Source organism: Argiope bruennichi, chromosome 11 (genome assembly GCF_947563725.1).
Source record: "Argiope bruennichi chromosome 11, qqArgBrue1.1, whole genome shotgun sequence".
In the NCBI taxonomy this organism is placed as follows: domain Eukaryota; kingdom Metazoa; phylum Arthropoda; class Arachnida; order Araneae; family Araneidae; genus Argiope; species Argiope bruennichi.
Window position 1 is genome coordinate 22,016,585 of NC_079161.1, and position 21,693 is coordinate 22,038,277.

Genomic DNA, 21,693 nt, shown 5'->3' on the forward strand with positions numbered 1-21,693 from the left:
GTGTTAGACATGTACGGTATTACATAAAACCTTTACATAGACAATTTGATATCCCTATCCATTTTTTATTTATTTATTTTTTTCAAAATGAAAATTGGAGAAGAAAGTAAAGAAAACTTTTTTATTTCGTTTAATTTTCTCAAAATAATAATACCGAATTTATTTCAATTCTTTAAAATTTGTGGCTGATAAATACTAATGAAATTAAACACTTGACGATTTCAAATAACTAGATACAAAATTGAAGAAAATGAATATTTATTACACGTTAGAATTATTTTTGAAATAAGATAGGATTAGCACTCAAGGTCATCTTTATTGAGATGTTGCAGTTCTCTTCCTCTCAGGTTTTTCGGGGTTGCGCATTTCCCTTTGATGTTGAGAGGCTTCTTAACAGCGATCCACTTAAAGGCGCAGTCGCATTTCAGCGGGTTTTCTGTAACAGATAAATAAAAATAAACTTTTCGTTTCTAATTTCCTTATTAAAAATACAGAATAATTTCCTGTGCGTATAAAATATCGCGTGGCCATGCCCTTCTGATATCTGAAAAAAATCCGAGAGATACCTATCAGAAAGATGAGCAATATCTGTCACAGTATAAAGGATAGCAACTGATTTAAGGCATGTAAAATGTAACTCGGACTTATCGTTTCGAAATTAAAAATCATGTAGATTAACTCTTACTATAATTTGCACTTTTTCAAACATGACAAAATTCTTTTTCACTTTCTACTATTAGCTAAAACTCTCTCTATATATATCTTGTTCTAATTTTCAGTCGTTAATAAAATACTTTTTATTCATCCACTCAAGTTCAAATACATTTTTTTAAACTTGTAGTGGATGACACTTGATGTTAATACAGTTTTTTTTTTCAAATATTAATTTATTAATTAAATTTGTCCAGTAATTTCTATTTGGTCGCCAAAGTCGCCAAGCTCTATTTTGCAAATTAATATTATAATTCTGTCATATGCATATACATATTTATATTAATTGTAATTATTTAATAAAAAGTAACTAAAATAACTTTTTTTTGTTGACCTAAGTAGGAATTGAACTAAAAATTATATATATATATATATAACTTGTTTATACTGTAGAGGCCGATGATGGCTCTACAGTATAAACAATACTGTATAACAAATGATAATAAGAAAGGAGCTAATAATTGCGGTATAGCTATAAAATGCGGTTTAATCGACTATGAGAAAGAGCATGGACCAATGGTATAGCATCACGTTCAGAGTTCAAATCTAGTTCTGGCGAGCAGGGCCCGACTTAGCCTAATTGGGGCCTGGAGCAAAAACTTCTTTGGGGGGGGGGCTCTATCTTTTTTGTCTTTGAAAAGCAATTTTAACAAAAAAGTTCATTAAAGAAGGGGATTTATAATAAACTTTCTATTCGATTTGGGTTCCCCCTCTGATGTGGGGGCCCGGGGCAACTGCGCCGTATGCCCCAGCCTTAGTCAGGTTCTGCTGGAGGGTCATGATCCGCGCAGTTCCAAAAAAGAGAAACGCTAGAATGGGAGCTCCCCAATTTGGCGCGTTGGTAGCAAAGTACTTAACAGGTAGGAATCTATTTTGCTTATTTTAATTTGTTAATTGGGGCAGCAGCTTATTTGAATCCCAACTCGAAGAAAGCAAATACATAATTTAAACACCTGATTGTGACAAAATTCCTTTTCATTGGGACAGTAGTTGATGCATTTCCAAATAATATGTAACGTATTCTGAAGACTTACGTAACTAAGCCTTTACCCAAAATTTTCTTTGTCATCCGACAAATTTATGGCAAGTTTTTAAACACCTTTTAAAAATATTTAAGGCTTTAAGTGAGTGATATGCTTACCATAAAAGTCGATATGACTAATATTACTGGTGGTTTCAAAGGCTGGCTCGTTGAGGCTGGAAATGAGATTTTCATTCAGAAAAACGGTCTTCAACTTCGGCATATCTGTTAATAAGTCAACTGGTATCGAAGTCAGTTTATTGTACCTGAAAGAGAATTGTTTGTTGCGTATTTCATTTGTTAGAAGATAATTTCAATAATTGAGATGATCTTTATCATTTTCCAGTAGTCATTGTCGGCAGCCTACTTTTCATAGAGGCTAGACTAAGTGCTGTGTGATGAATTGTAGAGGTGTTTAACGGCTCTAAAGTAGGATTCACATGAGGCCAACTACTGCGCGCAATGGCAGGCCACTCCTACTTCAGGGAAATCACGTGACCCCAACCAGACAATGGCAAATGGTTGTCTCATCGGGACAACTATTTGCCATTATCCCATTACGATCACGTGATCTTCCTGAAGTAGGCGTCACCTTCTATGGCGCGCAGTAGTTGGCTTCATGTGAACTCTGCTTAAGAACTGCCAAAGGCTTGTGTTCAAGTACTCCGCGATCAATCTCTCAAATCGGGGGATAGGCTGATTTATTATTTATTGGCGCAAGAATAAAAATAGCCTAAGCTGCATCTTCATGGATTTCTCTTTTTTCTTTATTATTTACTTACATTATAAAAGAATATATACTAAACTTAAAGTATAATTAAGAAGTAATATTATATACCAAACCAGTAAGATTTTGTTAGTTTGCCGAGCCTGTAGACTATGATTCTGAGCGACGTGTGCGAAAATAATACGATACAAAAGTAATAAATATTCATTTATTATTGTTTTTGTGCTTAAAGCACTAAATAAAATAAATATTTTCCTTTGAAATAATAGGCGAAACATTCTTTTAAGCCTTGTCTCATTAACGTGGAAAGAAAGAAAAAACAAAAACAGCGCAGTTTTTAAAATTTTATGGGCGGGAAAAATAGTTTAACACATTGCGCATGCGCGAATATTTGACGCGATTTGGCTCATTGGCGTGAGAAAAGAATCGGCAGCTTTTCTCCATCGGCTTAGGAAAAGATATATAAAAATTCAAGACAAAGACATGAATTGTAAAAACGCGAAAAATAGTTTTTAATTAATTACAAAATAATCACCCTGTTAATTATCACGAAACGTTCTACGATACATCTGCATGCAAAATTCCAATAAAATTTGACCAGAAATTTTTTAGTCTATGGAGGATATACACAAAAGAACACTGCCTTTTATATACGTAGATTTCGGATTGCAGAGAAACAGTTTTAAAACAAGATGGTCTTTTCTTTCTTCCCAATCCGTGAATTTTGTCTGTTGAGACATATACGTTTTTTTTTTTTTCTGACAAATCTGATTTTCTTTTGACAAACAGAATTTTTCAAAAAGAAAAAAAAAAAAATGTTGGCATTGATTTGAAACTTTTATTCTTCTAAATTATAAAATTTCACAAATTTTTTTAAAAAATGAAAATATTTTTTTAAAATTAAGACTTTAAAAAAATTACTCCCGATTTAATTAAGTTATCATGACGTTCGATAACGCTTTTATAGGTAACTTTTAATTCTACTTTAAGTTTTATAGATTTTTATTTGAATAGGGAAAATCGATGTCTGAACTCTACCGCTATCACCTCAGAAAAAGAAATCCTGGTACAAACTTAGAGGCTTGTTTTGAACACCCAATTCAACAACGTAAATTAATAAAATTGCTAATATATATTATTTCACATTTTGATACCTTTAATGTTAATTTGACTACAGTAATCAAATTGATATATATACAGTAGGCAAAATGATTATTTGTACACCACTTTTTTTTAAAGTTTTAGAAACATATAAGCAGCTATTTTATTCATTGCGACGTGTGAGCGTGAGTTTGTTGTTTATTTCTAAGTAAACGAAAAAAATATTTTGAAATAATTGAAAATAAAATCTAAATCTTACAAACTTGAAAAATTTCTTGCAAAAAGTATATTTGTACACCTATATCTCTGGTAAGTATTACTATCATTTCATGTCATTTTTCACATTATAGTTAATTTTTTGGATAGTTTGTATTTTTTTAAATCCGAACATTGTATTTGTATTTTTTTAAATCCGATAGTTTGTATTTTTTTATCCGAAAAATCTGGCGAAAAAATAAAACAACCCTTGATAGTAAAAATGTACTTCAGATCCTGAAACATGGTGGTGGAAATGTGATGGTTTGGGGCTGTATAGCTCATTGCGGTGTCGGAAAATTACACTTTATTGACACAAAAATGACAGCTTTAGGTTACATTGATGTGTTGCGGCATAACTTATTAGACAGTGCTAGAAAATTGGGTATCGGTGACACTTTCTTATTCCAACAAGATAAAGATCCAAAACTCACTGCGATAGTTACTAAAACATGATTGCTTTATAATGCGCTAAGACGCCTTGAAACTCCACCACAATCCCGGGTTATAAATCTAATTGAAAATTTGTGGATGCTATTGGATGCTCAAGTCCGAAAAAAAAATATTACAAGTAAAAATAGTTTGAAAGAAGCACTCATGGAAGCTTGGGAAGAAATCGATCAAGAAACCACCAAAAAATTAATAGAATCAATGCCAAGACGTCTTGAAGCAATTGTAAAAGCCAATGGAATGCATAGAAAGTATTAAATTTCTATAAAATAATTATAATTATGCTTAAAATTTGTCACTAAGTAAGTGTACAAATACTCTTTTTGTATAGTTTTTATAAAGTTTTATTCATTAATCAACTAAAGTTTATGCGATTGTTTTTTTGTTGATATTTTATTATTATTTTACCTCACTAGAATATATTTCTGCAATTTTAACTTAGTTACCTTATTTTATTTTGCTATAATATTCCAAAATTGAAGTGTACAAATAAACATTTTGTCAACTGTAAGTATAAAATTATAGGGTTTTGATTTCTATTAAAATTTTAGGCTCAAAATGATTATTAACATCAATGATAAAAGATGGTCGGGATAGCCTGGTTGGTAGAGTGTCGGATTCGCGTCCCTTAGGTTGCGAGTTCGAACCCCGCCGGCCGAAGATTCCCCGCGTGCTGACGCGCGTTAAATCTGTCGTGGTCACAAAGTCCTCCATGTCGAGAGTAATACCACTGGGGGTACTGGATCAGGGGTGATCGTTCTCTTATTCAGGTCTAAATTACGATCTGTGTTTGAGTGAATGAAATTCGTCCCGTAAAAAGGTTTGTGACGTGTATGTAGCTAAGTCGTTCTCTTGGCCCTAGATGGCGCTACTATAGAAACAAGAGGTGCTCCCCCCCAGGCCTAAATCCGCTGTCTTCGAACAGTGGGCTTGCCTATGGCAAGTGCCATAAGAAACAACAACATGATAAAAGATTCAATTGAAACTAAACACAACTACTAGTCCCGGTGAACCAGCTGATAAAGGGTGTCCCAAAATGAATGCAAGATTTTAATTTGCCACTAATCGTGCACTAAAGTGTTGGCAACACTATTAAAAAAACTTTTGACAGCTGATAGTTAAAATGGAGAGTTACATGATAGATCAACATGTTAACGCAAGATTTGAATTAAATAAAAACACAGTTTTCCCCCCTTTAAATTTTTATATTTTTATGAATCCTGAAATATACAGGATATGGTTATGTATGGAATAAAACATAGGGCAAATGGTGTCTCACGGCTTTGCTGGCCCTTACACACTCTTCTATCGAAATTTTCCATGATAATTTTGCCTAAATGTGACCGAATTTCATTGGTGCAGCGTTAAATTACCTCCTTTAATGCACGCGTGCTTGTGAGCTTGTTTGCATAAACCTTTGACTTCAAATAACCCCATAAAAAGAAATCCAATGGTGTTAAATCAGACGATCTAGGGGGCCAATTTTCAAACTGATGCCTCCAGACTTTTAATATTTTTTTTAAATATTGCTCAACAAGGAAAACACGTTGTTCGATCGTGCAAAGCTCCTCTTTTACTAACCTTAAACTATCAGCAGTCTAATGGTGTTTTTAATAGGGTTGCAACACTTTACTGCGTGAATAGTGGAAAATTCAAATCTTGGGCTAATTTTGGGACATCCTTTAGTTAAAGACGGCTGCATGTTAACAAATATTTCATTGATTGAAAATTTTTCTTCCCTTTAACCCCGTTAAAGAATAAAGGATATCAGATCTTGTATATCAGACACAAATGAATTTGACGATTTCTTTATTCGGAGAGATACACTTCGAAAATAATAGCAAAAGCAATTGTGAATGACTGCAAAAGAAGTATAATATATCGAGTATAAAATATTTCAATCAATAGAATTTCAATATTACGAAATTATTTAAGGGTTTCATATGGTTGATGCATGTGATATAATAGTTATCTACTACTAATATAATTTTTTATTATAAATTAAAGACTTTTTTGAATTTTTATACAAACAGATATTTCTTCTTTACAATGCACTTCATAACAAAGAATTCTCTACTTAAAAAATGTTAATTTAACTTACGAAAGAAATAGGAGCTCAACTTGAAATGGCTTTGGAAAAGAATCTCGTACAATACGTTCCAGTTTATTATGAGTTATAGATAATGTTTGAAGTAGCCGGAATCCTTCGAAAGCACCTAAATAAGCATCATGAACAATGAGAAATATTGAAAAAAAAAGATATTTATTTATTTACAATTTATAGCAACAGTGATATTGTGACAATCAATGTTTCAATAAAATTAAGTAAAAATCAACAAAACGATTTTTTTAAATGCACAGGTCCACCTAAAGAATTTAAGAATTATGTTGCAGAAATTCCTCCACTAAGTCCGTACTGTTTGATTGTATGGGTGTCTGGTGTAACACAGTCAGCAGACCTCGATAGCAAATAACGACGATTATGAACAGGAAGACACGAATACACAAACGGCAAAACACAGCCGAGATGTACATACACAAACAGCACTTACAACAAATATATACCAACCCACAAATAGTAATCGGTAGTAAACAATCACAACAGCATACTAAGCGACCAGACAGAACTCAACAGGAAGAGAGAATCCAAATAGCTATTCGCTGAAGTCTCTCCAAACGTCTGCTTTTCTATACTATCTCTTCGCTTTAGCTGTATATAACAGCCGACTTACTACTATGCAACTAGCTACTTAACCCATGACTCTACTCTGTTTCAATACTTATCTCCAAGACTCGGTGAACGACTCAATTCTCAATCTACATATCGCTTGAGCTCCATTCAACGCTTGCGCTTTGCTGGCCACTACTAATTCGTCGCTAATTAATCATACGGACTCTCTTCGGCTTGGACTGCTGGCCTTTTATAGCCACCGAAGTTGGGCAGAGAAGGTTTACGAACAATCAAACATAACTCATCTGCTATTGGCCCTATCGCATAAATTTTTGAAGGTTCTAGTATCATTTGTTTTGTCACCAAACGGTCGCCAAGCCCGGGGGTCATTGATCCGGCATCCGATCAGAGCTGACTATGAAACTCTTTCATACGATGGAACTAACTGTGCTGGGAAGCAACATTACAGATTTGTAACAATAATACCAGTTTCCTAAAGTCCAATTTTTAAATCGATTTCTTGCCAAATGTAGTAACCCGGACTACTCTTGATGCTATGCTTTTGTTCATTTCAGGAACCCGAGAATAGCTCTTTTCGACAAGTATATTTCAGTAATAGATGGTTCGCTGAAAGTTGAGCTGTTATTTCGCCACCAAATTCCGCAATAAGCTGTGTTCGTCCTATTCACATCCTGTTTGCATCTTTCCTCTCATTCCTTTTTTGACGAAATAAATGCCTCCTGACGCATGAGCAAAAGCTCAGAAGGTTTTCGAATCCGAGAATGATCAGTAAAAACAGTTTATTATCATTTATTCTAAGCATCTAAGATCGTGAACTTCAGGAATTTTTGGTTGGTTGGCACAATTCTGTCGTGCTTGGCGGGGAAAGTCATAGTCTTACCCAGCTTTCTAAGATTGTTTGTCATAACAAAATATTTTATTTTTATTCATTTATAAATATTTTTGCCAAGGGCATATTTTAATGAATTTCTATTCTAATTAAATAAATACGTTATCCTTCCTTTAAATTTTATTTCTTAAGAACATTTTATTGAAAGTCAAAAATATCTGGGTTGCAATCTATTTTGATGTGTTTTTTGTATTTGTAGTAATTCAAAGAAGCAAACAATGTAATTTTTCTAGCATTCTTTTTGCTGCTTCGTCTATTAAACTAACTTTTCCTTTTTGAGTTATACACAGATTATACAAAATGTTGTGATGGTTGAAAATCAAAAGTAATTAGCATATAAATGTTGATGAAAGAATTAAATAAAATTGTACATTCAATTTCTTATAATTAAAGATATTTTGAATGTTAATAAAATATTTTAATGAACTACGGAAATATATTGTTCTTTCACAATTCTTAATGAATTAATTCATTTCAATTAAAATCCCTGTACCAAAAATAGGAAATAATTAGTAACTATTGAATTAAAAAAAATTGTTTAAAACATGTATCTAGTTTTTTGTAACTAAAAGTATTTTGATTAAAAATAATAATTAACATTTTAATGTTATTTTTAATGGAAATTCAAAAAGGTATTTTTTCTTATAATTCTTAATAAATTATTATTGACTAAAATTATCTGCAAAAATCAAGTATATATATATATATATATATATATATATATATATATATATATATATTTAATGAAATTTATTATCACGTCGTAGTAAGTATTTATTTTGCACTTGACGGTGCAATGATGACAATAAAGGAAAAGTAAAGATTTAAATAACACCAAATGAACGGGAAATGAGTTTAAAATAGTATTATTTGTTAATTCTACTTTTAAACACACTCTGTGGCAACACTAATGAATAGTTTTCAGATTTCTTTGCCTATTTCGTGTAAAGGAAATTTTTTATCTCTCGGCTGGCAATTATCTGAATGCCAAAGCGATACACCTATTAACCCTGCACTTTTTTAAAATAGTAATGGATCGTCCAGCAATATCAAATGAAGAAAAAATGCGAAGAAACGCTGAGCGTTAATTGCCAATTTGAAAGGAAAAGCTGAGCGCGAAGCTGCTACGTTGGCGACAAAACGTAGCAAAAAAAAAAAAAAAAAAAAAATCAAACATATCTAATAGGGAGAGAATCAAGGTCAAAGAATGTCGAAGAATTCCGGAAATGCGCTCATCCTTCCGAGTCTCGTTCTTTAGTGACATAGAATCGTCGAAAAGTGCTAGTCTCAGGATACTGAAACGAACAGCACAGTATCGGGCAACATCGGGGTTCGCGATGTTGCCCGATTTCAATGTTATTTATTACAAAATTTCAATGTTTATTTATAAATAAAAAAGGTTACACGCCAAACTTTAAAGATAAAGTCTCCAGCGTCTCTTGAAAATATTCATTATATTGAGAAATAAAATTCTGAAGATTATAGCGTTCGCGAGGCTTGGCGAGAAAAATTTGGCGGAAAATTGCCGAATGGTACCCGTCTCTAGAACTGTACCATGTCTTTTTTTTCAATTCCTACTATTAGCTCTCACTTTCTCTATATGTATATCTTGTTCAAATTTTCAATTGTTAACAAAATACTTTTTATTCATCCACTCAAATTCAAATACATTTTTTTAAACTTGTAGTGGATGACACTTGATGTTAATACAGTTTTTTTTTCAAATATTAATTAATGAAATTTGTCCAGTAATTTCTATTTGGTCGCCAAAGTCGCCAAATCCGTCGCAATGTCACCAAGTTTGTCGCCAAGCTGTATTTGCCACCTAATATTATAATTCTGTCATATGTATATACATATTTATATTAATTGTAATTATTTAATAAAAAGTAACTAAAATAAATTTTTTTTGTTGACCTAAATAGGAATTGACTTTAAATTTTTTTTATATATTACAGTACACTCCCGATTATCCGCGGAATTGGGTGGCGCGGCCGCCGCGTATAACAAAAATCGCGGATAATCCGAAAAAGGCTAAAAACGGGTATAGCAAAAGAGAAAACAGTTATTCCAACTTTGAAAAATCGTTTTATGTACAATGAAACGTAAAATAAACAGCAGGAAATGTTTCACTAACGCTTAATATTTTAGTATATCACTCAAAACGAACCTAAAATGCCTTTTGTGAATGAAAACAGAAAAGTGCTTTGTACTTACCTGAGGCGTCAAGGATACACAGAAAAATGAATACATATGTACTGTTTTAATACTGTAATGTATTATGTAATGACAAAAGCATAACTGTAAAACTACACCTTTTTGAAGAAATCAGTCATTTGTGTTTGCTTCTTGCTTTGGAAGCATTTTCTCTTTGCTTAGAAGCAAAAAAAAAGTGCGGCAGGCGCGGATAATCAGGAGTCTACTGTACTTGTTTTCCCTTTGTTGACGACTATAAGGCTTCAGATTTTATTAAAAAAATAATCCTTGTATAAAAAGACAGAAGTGATTACATTAATTAATGGCCGAATAACTAAAAACATATACCAATAAATAATGAAATCCTTTACAGATGCGTTGTAAGAATTAAAAAGAAAAATAGATTTACCTGTCGAGATTTCCTTTGTGTCAGTGTATCGCAAGTGCAGCGCTTCCAGATCGTGTGTTAAGTACGTAGTCATTTCTCTGGTGATGGCAGGAATTGGCACTTGATCAATAGTAAGAGATTTGAGACCTTTTGTATTATTGAAAACTTTCCAAGATAAATCCCTGTAGAACAAAAATAAGAGTTACTGATCTCAAAAGAGGTGATCTAGACGAATATCTCATTTACGTCACTCGTTCTGAAGTTAGGTAGATAGTATTGTTACGAAATTTCCGGGGTTCGTTTGGATAGTGGGAGTTATATGGTGTGGAGTACCGTTCAATCAGCAGGCGGAAGTAGAAAATAAAACAACGACGTTTATTTACACAAAGACACACAGGACAGCACAAAGACGACAACTATATACAGCACAAAAGACGATTATCTTCAGCCGAGACGTGCAGCAACAACAGCATCCACAGCAGCATACAACAGCAGCTCGAAGACGTCCCTGGAAGACGAGTTCTTCACCGTCGATTCCGACTACTCTTCAACTCCACTGGTCCACGACCCAATTCACCGTCCGGTTCACAACTCTGGATTCACGACGACGACTACTCTTTCGCTACCGACTATTCTCGCACTCCACTGGCTTGCGACTCAATTCACCACTGCTTCACAACTACGACTCCGATCTGGTTCACCACGACGACTACTCTTTCGCTTCCGACTACTCTCCGACTCCACTGGTTCGCAACCCAATTCACAACCAACCGGCAGCGGCAGGGTTGCTTCCTTTTATAGGCATCAGGAGGCGGGGCTAGAAGCCTCTCAACCAATCAGGAACGTTCGAGGCGTAACTCGGTTCCTACTGGACGGATCGGGAAAATTCTCGATGTTCCGGGTATAATCTATTTTGGCGCCAAAGTCGCCAAATGGTCGCCAAGTTTGAAGCCAAGCTCTGGGATCTCCCATGGAACCAACTATGCTGGAAAGCCGCATCGCAGATTCGTAACAGTATTATTTTCAAAAAATTAAGAATTTAAAAAAAATCGATTCAGATACTTTATGCATGTCAGTAGACCGGGATGGCCTGATTGGTAGGGCGTTGAATTCGCATCCCTTGGGTTGTGAGTTCGAACCCCGCCGGCCGAAGACTCTGCTTATGTATGGTGGCTGGTGCACGTATAAATCTGTCGTAGCCACAAAGTCATCCAAGACGAAACAGTACCAATGGAGATACTGAATCAGATGTGATTGGAGATGCATAATCCACGATTTTTTGAATAACAAATAATATTGCTATTGTTATTTTTAAATATGCGTTCCAAATATCTGTTATTTCAATCATATTATTAATTAAAAATTATTACTTAATATTAAATATAAAATTTATTAATTGTAATTAATACTTAATTTACTAATTTAAGTAACGTGTGATTGAATTCATTTATCTGTTTCAGTTTACTTCTTAAATTTTATTTTTTTCTCAAAACTATTTATTTAATTTATTTATTAGAGTGAACCATTTTCTGGAAAAGATGAGTTAAAAATATATGTCATTTCTTTAAAATGTTTACTTTAGTCCTATATTCTACCAATAGATGGCGCCAGCAGTAAACAGAGTACATGTAATCAAAGTCAATCATGTCACGAGCAATTAAAAATGATCTGTATGGAATAGTGCATCATCAAATACGAATATCGGTCACTCCCGTAAAGTGGAGCGGTGAATTCGCACTTTCCAGTGAAGCCTCGCACTTTCCGGTGAAATCACCGCTCTGATACATTTCAGTGATATACAATTCAATGTTACGATACGATAATTCCAATAACCGGCCCGTTCACTTTTCAATGCAATCACAGATTTCTTTCGAGAGCTTCCTTTGGACAGATCGTATCGATTGTTACATTCCAGTGAAGTCACCGCTCCGGCAAATTTCAGTGATATCGATTGTTACTTCCTATCGTGATCCAAAACCTGTAATCGAAATATCATCAGTAAGATCGTATCAAGGATTTGAATCGCACCCCTCTTTGAAAAGTATTGATCACTGGTATTTGACTTTTTGATATTGGTTACGTAATAACTGCTTTGAAAATATTCGTCATCCCTAGATGTGATCCTTCTCTGATTCAAGTCTAAACTACGATCTCTGGAGGGGGGGGGGGGTAATGAAGTCCATCCCATCAAAAGGGCAGTGGCGCATGAGTAGCTAAGACATACTCTTGGCCCTAGATGGTGCTACTAAAACAAGAGACGCTAAAATTCGGCTTAATAACATTGATATTTAATCAGCGGGCTTGTCTATGACAAGTGCCATAAGCAACAACGCAACAAAATGCATGCCAGTTTCTTTCATATACAGAATGTATAGCCTCATGCATAGTGGTGTGATGCCACTTAAATTACAAACTTTTAAATTAATGTTATTTCGGACAGAAACAAGTATTGTTTGCAAACGGATTCTAAGACCTTTTGCGCATGCGTTAGGACGAGTTTAATTGGGAAAAATAGAGGTGAGAGGAAAGATGGAGGGAGGAGATGTTTATATTTAACAATAAAATAAACTCGGATTATTCGTGGACTTATGAGGCGTAAGCATAGCAGATAATGTGCAATATTGTCGGTAAAGGATAACTAATTCACAATAAACTATTTGAAAGCAATATTTATTTATTGTAAAAGGCATAAGCATTAAATTATGATGAGTAAAGGAAATATTTCTGTTCTTAAGATTTGGTTACTTATTTTTTTTTTACAAAATAATAATAACTTTTTTATATTAAAATACTTCTTTTTTTTTTCATTTAAAAAGTTGCTGCAATTACGAAACGTCTTAAAAATATTTTAAATATTATTTTAAAAATGTATGATATTTTTAAATATTTAATTTAATATTTTAAAAAATATTATTAATAATTATTTTTTAATTAAAAATGCTATTATTTCAAATATATTACATGAAATAATTAGCAAAATTTGAGCAGTTCTTGGATTAGCCATCTAAATAATCAATACAGAAGTTTGAATTAATACAAAATAATGTGGTTAGAAGCGACATGCGAAAAAAAAATTGAATGAAAAAGTATCTAATAGGGCGAAAATTAAAGTCAAAGAGTGGCGAAGAATTCCAGAAATGTGCTCCGCATCTTACCCCTTAGTGACATAAAATCGTCGAAAAGTGGTAATCTCATAATAATGAAATACTATTATTAATTTACAATATCATATTTTTCGAATATTTGACAGAATGTGATATATCAAAGTAGAAAGAATAATCCGTAGTTGAAAAAGTACTGACGGACAGCCGATAAATTGATTTAGTTGCTATCAATATTTCACCAGTTGCTAGAGTCGCCTTGCCACAACCAATTTATGTACATATGATAAACTTAAAATGAGAAGACCATTTAAGGGGACAGTAAAATAAGCCAAAATGGAGAAAAGTTTGCGATTTTATTTTTATCGTTTCATTACCAAAATATATGTTTATATTCAACTAAAATAGTGTTATAAAATGTATTGTTTAATAAAATAAATATTTGAAGGGTTCAGAAAAAAAATCACATCTTATTGACTTTTCCCAAAATAATATTGTAATATGTTCCAGGTGTCTTAATTTTTGAAGAAATTAAATGAAATTGATAACAAAAATTTAGGTCAAACATTAAAAGAAAGTAGGGTATGAATTTTATGTTTTATAGGTATTAGTCAAGTAATAATTTAAAAGAAATTTTAATTAACTAATTTTATAAAATTTACATTTTTTTTAAATAAACATGGGTTTCTCACATGCAAGCAAGGGAACCGCACACAGAATGAAGAAAAATTCCGGAAAATACTCTGTTTCCGGTGTCAGGGTTGCCAGAATGTTCGCTTAAGGCAGAGATCTGTCATCCCATCCGGTGATGCATTACAGTTCTGGTGCTACAGTTTTGAAATTTTTTTTGGTAGTTGAAAGTCAATTTTAATTCATAAAAACATAATATTCCTATGAAAATTCAGCAAGTGAACATAAAAATGTTTCTAAAACATTATCATTCCATTGGAATTACAAAATCATATGTAGTTTAGTTCCAAATAAATTTATATTGGATAGTAAGAAAAAAACTAAAAATTAAGTCACCTGCAATATTTTGAAATTTTTAAAAATTATATATTTTTTAAATTATTTTAAAATAATATATTTCGTTTTAACATATTTTTTTAGAAATTTGACGTATTTATATTTTAATACGTATGCATAAAAAATTTCATAATCCTAAGTGAATAATTCGCAAAAGTGTCTAATAGAGTCTGCCCCCTTAAAAATTTGAATCTTCTAGTCATCGTTCATTTACTGCTCGTAATGGTCAAAACAATTCTTTTTGATATCTAAAATAAATATTCATAATTTCTTAAGGGGATCTGGGATACAAAAATCAAATTTTTTAAAATGTTTTTTTTTATTATTATTTAAAAAAAAAATTCTATTTCTTTCTGCTTAAAATGAGGTTTGAATTATGTTTCTATCATAATTAGAGCGAGAGATATAATTATTTTTGTGGAGTGTTGTTTTGAAAATCTAGCAATCAAATAATTTATGTCATGCTCCATGTATACTTCTTGTATACAGCCAACCACCCCGCCACCCCTGAACGAGGCAGTATCGTCAGGATTTACTCCACGTACGCTAGTGGACGATGAAAAGAAAAGGAGTGCAACTAATAATGGAAAGAAGTGCGAAATAGGGATGACGAATATTTTCAGAGCGGTTATTACGTAACCAATATCAAAAAGTCACAAATACAAGTGATCAATAATTTTCAAAGAGGGGTGTGATTCAAATCCTTGATACGATCTTACTGATGATATTTCGATTACAGGTTTTGGATCACGATAGAAAGTAACCATCAATACGATATCACTGAAATTTGCCGGAGTGGTGACTTCACTGGAAAGTAACAATCGATACGATCTGTCCAATGGAAGCTCTCGAAAGAAATCTGTGATTGGATTGAAAAGTGAGCGGACCGGTTATTGGAATTATCGTATCGTATCATTAAATTGCATATCACTGAAATGTATCGGAGCGGTGATTTCACCGGAAAGTGCGAAGTCACCGATCCACTTTACGGGAGTGACCGATATTCGTATTTGATTATGCACTATTCCATACAGATCATTTTTAATGGCACGTGACATCATTGACTTTGATTACATGTACTCTCTTTACTGCTGGCGCCATCTATTGGTAGAATATAGGACTAAAGTAAACATTTTAAAGAAATGACATATATTTTTAACTCATCTTTTCCAGAAAATGGTTCACTCTAATAAATAAATTAAATAGATAGTTTTGAGAAAAAAATAAAATTTAAGAAGTAAACTGAAACAGATAAATGAATTCAATCACACGTTACTTAAATTAGTAAATTAAGTATTAATTACAATTAATAAATTTTATATTTAATATTAAGTAATAATTTTTAATTAATAATATGATTGAAATAACAGATATTTGGAACGCATATTTAAAAATAACAATAGCAATATTATTTGTTATTCAAAAAATTGTGGATTATGCATCTATAGTGCGAAAGCATGAGTGATAAAACTATAAAAAAATTACTAGATATTACTGCAACTTCATACTTAGAAACAAAAAGAATGGTACAATATTCCTGTAAACACTATCCAACCCTTGCATGAATCTATTCCTTGGCGAATCCAAGCTGTATTACATGCCAAAAGCGGTCCTACACCATACTAATAAAAGATTTTTTATAAATCTAAGGTGTTTCCATTATTTTGATCACCACCTGTTGATATATCGTTAACTTAGCTTTTAAATCTTAGTTTGAAAGCGAGAAAAAAAATTACTTACTTCGAATCAATATTTTGCAACACCAAGTATTGCAATCTGTCAAGTGTCTTTGGAATGTCATCAATAAGCTTGTCTAGTGTCAGATTTCTTAAAGCCAGATATTTAGTTTGTATTTTTTCCAGCACAGCCTTAGGTATGTAAGGAAGGGTGGATTCTTCTATAATCACCTGGAATATAACTTAAATATAGAATAATTTTACATTGATCACCTTTATCAATTCATTCATTAAGTTAAGAAATTTTTAAAAGGTTTGACTTTTTGTGATAACAAAAGTAGTGTGTGCCATGTAATTGCAAAAATTCATCTCCGTAAGCTGGAAGGCAACGATAGATTCCTTTTCATCTAAGTTAATATTTCATGAATCTAATTTCAGCCGAAATTATGGTTTGAAATTCGAAGTTGTGTAGAAATTTTGATGTATTAGAAAAAATGTATTACCAATTGCGCGTTTTCTTAATCTTTTCATGGCCGGAATGAGTTCTTGCAATAATGGGGAAGAGTGCAATAATATTCTTGGGGGTTCGTTGCAATTATTTTCATTGTAAAGACCCTTCCAAAGTGTTCACATATAATGTACAGGGTGTTCATTAATTATTGTTGGGGTTTCCGTACCTCATAACTTTCGAATAAAAAATATTACGCAAAAACCGATTACGTATTCGTAAGTTACAACTCAAAGAATTTTATTAATGATATTAAAGTGTAAAGCTTGCACAATTTGCACTTTGTAGGCATTCAGTTGAAGGCGATTACGTATTCGTAAATTACAACTGAAGGAATTTTATTAATGATATTAAAGTGTAAAGTTTGCACTTTGTAGGCATTCAATTGAAGACGATTATGTATTCGTAAATTAAAACTCAAAGAATTATGAATACGTAAATTACAAATCAAAGAATTATATATTCGTAAATTAAAACTCAAAGAATTATGAATACGTAAATTACAACTCAAAGAATTATGTATTCGTAAATTACAACTCAAAGAATTATGTATTCGTAAAGTACAACTCAAAGAATCGCATTCAGCCGAATACCTACAAAGTGCAAATTGCGCAAGCTTTACACTTTAATATCATAAATAAAATTCTTTGAGTTGTAATTTACGAATACGTAATCGGTTTTTGCGTAATATTTTTTATTCGGAAGTTATGAGGTATGGAAACCCCGACAATAATTAATGAACACCCTGTATATTTCGATTTGTTCGTCATTATATTGTAAAATAGTATTTAAAATGCTTTTCAGCTAGATTTTCTCTTTATAACAACTATTAATATTGAACAAAGTTTAATTGGGGGCGAAAATAGACTTAATCATTTCAGATAGTTAATCGCTCTATGACTTACCAATGGAATTTGATGACCATATCTTAACAAAACTATTAATTAAAAAAATGGTCTGTATGCATTTTAAAACACAAATAAATTATCTTTTTAATGATATCAATTTTATTTCTATACAATGTTTCCTTTGTTTTTAATATTTTTTTTAATGTAATATACAGTTAGTAACAATTTTAATGAAACTCGAGTTCATCCATCAAAGTATTCAATCGCGTACTTTTAACAATATCAAGATTGGGGGGGGGTCGAAATAATTTGCTTTCATCCGTTGTAATCAATTCTCCAATATTTTAACATTTCACAATATAGTCACATTCAACACTTTAATAAATTATGTCTAATTTACTTATAATTATATCTCTACCGAAGCAACACTAAGGCTGTTTTGAACGGACACAGTAATTTTGAACCGTGGTGAGTTTCGCTTTGGCTTGGCTCTGTGGGGTTTGTGTGTTTGAAACATGTTTGCCAATAATGCGCAAAACAAAATAACCATGGTGAGATGACGGCGAAACCTCCTGAGCAGGTATTCCAACTCCAAAGCTCTGCGTCTCATTAGTTGAAGGACATTTAAACCCCAGGATTTTGCCTCATCGAACCTACTTACATGGGAGTTTTTCATTAGAATCTCATTTCGTACATGGTTTCTTCGGTTCCAAAACCAGCCCTGTATGGCCTTTAATAAGAAAATTTGATCTTAGAAATTAGCCAGTTGTTGGGCATATTAAATGTTCAATCTAAATTCAGTTTTTGGATTCATGAGTTTCTTATAAAAAAAACAAACCAAAGGGAACAAGACCACAGCTTTCTCGCATACTCTTTAACAAAGATATTATCCCAATGGTTGTAGCCCTGGTGCCAACTTTGTAGGGCATTGGCGCAAAACAGCAACGAAATATTAACCTTTGGGGGGGGATATTTAGCATTTTGATTCAATCTATAATGGCATTCTTGGCGAGTATTTTGGCGATTGAAGCCTGGTATACGGTCAAAAGTATTCGTAAATCGAATTTGTATTTCAGAAGCGTCCTTCCCAATCGAGTGAGGCAAAAATTTGACATAAATCTTCACTTTTAATCCCAAAATCATGTACTGAATTTCATGTATTTAAATCATTATGTTTTTCAGTTATCGCGTTTACATGTTTCTAAAAATGCAAACCGACAGACGGGCAACCCCATGTTGAATTTCGTTCAAATTTTGATAGGTGTCTGTAATATAGATATTAAATTTACGTACCGAATTTTATCCATCTAGCTCTCTCAGTTTTGCAGTTATTGTGTTAGCTTATATTCGAATAGCCGGATAGACAGACTTCTTCTGAATGGAGTTTGTTCAAAATTTGACAGAAATCTACAAATTTGGTTTGAGGCCAAATTTCATCCGTTTTGCTCAAAACGTTTTTGAGTCATCTTTGTCACAGACAGACAGACGTACATTTTCCAAAAATATGTTGTTGTTTTTTTAAATTCAAATTGTTCTAAAACGGGGAGATTCCTCAAGATCTCGAGTTCGAATTTTTTGACGATTATTATACTTTTTCTATAATTCATTTATGGAAAGATAATAAATTAACTCATATCATAACACAAACAACGTACCGTTCTACACTGCATTATATATGTAATGTCTTTTGATAGTCAACTACGGCATTATCTCAGTTAGCTCCATAGATAGTTTCGAATTGCTTAGTTCTATTGTTCTAGTGAAATATTCATTCTATTAATACTGAATTTTACATTTTAAATATAATGTTCACTCGGAAAGAAAAGCCCTTTTAAAGTAGCAAATTTAAATTAAACTTATTTATAACTGAAATTTAATGAAATTGTTAAAGAAAAGCAGTTGGCTCATTTGTAATAACACAGCGTGATTTCTAAAAGTCCGTTTTTTGTTTAGCTTCTATTCTATCTTTTATAGAGGGTGGTTATAATTAAAGCTCCACTTTGAAATGGTCATAAAAGGAAAACTACTGGACCAAATGTTATCGAACTTGTTAATACTTTAAGGTGTACGTACACACTAGAAAATTTTTAAAAAATTTTAACTTTAAAAATCCAGTTTTTTCACAATAGGTCATTAATATATGTTTAAACTCATTTCAGTGAGAAAAAACCCATATTACACTAATTGTTAATTAATTAAATAAAATTTAATGAGCTAATTAGCATATTTTTTGAAACATGATATCTGAAATTCTAATTTATACAGACACACAATTCTAGTTGGAAATGATGCCTAATATTAGTCTTCATGTTGTCTGCCTGAATCAAGTTATAAAAATATATAGTTTTTTTTAACAATTTTTTCATCAACGATGAATAGAAAAAGCGAGATTTTTTCTGTCATTTTAACTTTTAAATATCTGTTAAAAATTTATTTCTATAAATATAACTTTGATGGAGGCACAAAACATCCGCTATTTCATACAGATTATCTTGATATATAAATAGCTGGATTTGGTTCATTTCTTGTTGAGTTATGATTGTTTGAATGAAGCAACATAGTGGGAAAATATCATTCTTCATAAAATGAGTTTTAAAAAAAAACGAAACTAGAGTTTTTAGTGAAAGTACCTCAAAAAAAATAATTATAACTCGAGAAATATTCCAAATATTGACAACATCTTGCTGTCGTTTGAAAAATAAAGGATTGGAGAACATTTTGAAGCAATAAAAAAATATTCGATATTTTGAACAATTTTCGAAGTTTCAAGTGTGTACCTACACCTTAATGAAATGAACACAACATACATTATTATTTCTATTCTTTTCAGACAAAAATAGAGCTTAGCCTACCAGTACCTCCATCTGATGATGTTCAGTGGGACCAACCTATTTCGTCATATATAGAAGATAGTAAGCAATATTTGGAGAAAATAGAAAAGGAAAGTATGGATGTAGATGATCAGTCTTCTTTAGAGCCTGATCCATTGTCTGGTTTTGAGAGTACTGGGTGAGTGGAATATTTATTACTTCATTTTTCTTTCTTTCTTAAAGCATAAATTATGGCTAATTATTGTTGTTTATTTTAGAGAAATTGTTATGGACACAGAGAAAAGTATACCATATGATATAGTTATGACTGTAGTTGATTTGAATTATGGAGCCTATGGTATTTACAACTTCTATAAAATGCAGGTATGAATAGATAAAAATTTTGTTAGTATATTTTTTCTAATTTCTTTTCTGATATTCTTCATCACTTTAAAATTGCACAAAACATTTGAATATTGACAACATCTTGGTATCGTTTGAAAGCTAAAGAATCAAAGATCATTATTAAGCAATAAAAAAATATTCGATATTTTGAACGATTTTCGAAGTTTCAAGTGTGTACATATACCTTAAAGAAGGACATGAAAATTTCTTTTTCGCCCAAAAAAAGTTTAAAAACTCAACACCACGGGGGAAATGGTGCTCTATGCAATATTGTCAAACAAAGACAAAAATATATCAGTTTAAAATGTGTTAAATCGTTTTCTGAAACATTCTACAAAGCATGTTCAATGTGGCTTCTACCATTTTCCGAAAGCAAGTTACATCGCATTAAGGCATTCTCAACAGTAGCTCTTAGCATATCAGGGATGAATGTTATGCACATGTCGGTGTATCATGTCTTATTTTGTTTAACAATATTGCATACAGCGCCATCCCCCCCCCAATAATGAGTTTTTGATTTTATTTGGCGGAATTGAAATTCTCATGCCCTCCTTTAAACTATTACCAATTTTGATAACATTTGGTCCAATAGTTTACCTTTTATGACCATTCCAGAATGGAACTTTAATTATAACCACCCTGTCAAGGCATTTCAGATGTATATTCAAAGGTATCCACTCACCTTGTCATACCTGTAATGTTCTGAGTTCGTAGCCACTTTCACCAACACATCGGGTTTAGGTATGTCTGAGCAGATGAGAATGGCTTGTCCATTGTCTTTATGGCAATAGCAAGGCTGAATCTGTCCCGCATCCGGACATGCGGCTACTACAAAGCTCCCCACTACAGAAGCGAAAAGCAGTATAACCAAAAGTAGTTTTTCTTCCAT

The 21,693-nt window shown here is 32.3% G+C and overlaps 1 protein-coding gene across 1 annotated transcript; it reads right to left on the bottom strand.

The window, feature by feature from the left end:
- Window positions 1-296: 296 nt before the first annotated feature.
- Window positions 297-21,693, bottom strand: LOC129956490 (carboxypeptidase N subunit 2-like). Its single transcript, XM_056068410.1, has 6 exons — window positions 21,487-21,693; window positions 16,298-16,464; window positions 10,452-10,612; window positions 6,367-6,481; window positions 1,853-1,998; window positions 297-436 (listed from the first exon to the last, which is right to left on the bottom strand). Exons 1-6 carry the CDS (start codon window positions 21,691-21,693, stop codon window positions 297-299), a joined length of 936 nt encoding a protein of 311 aa, XP_055924385.1.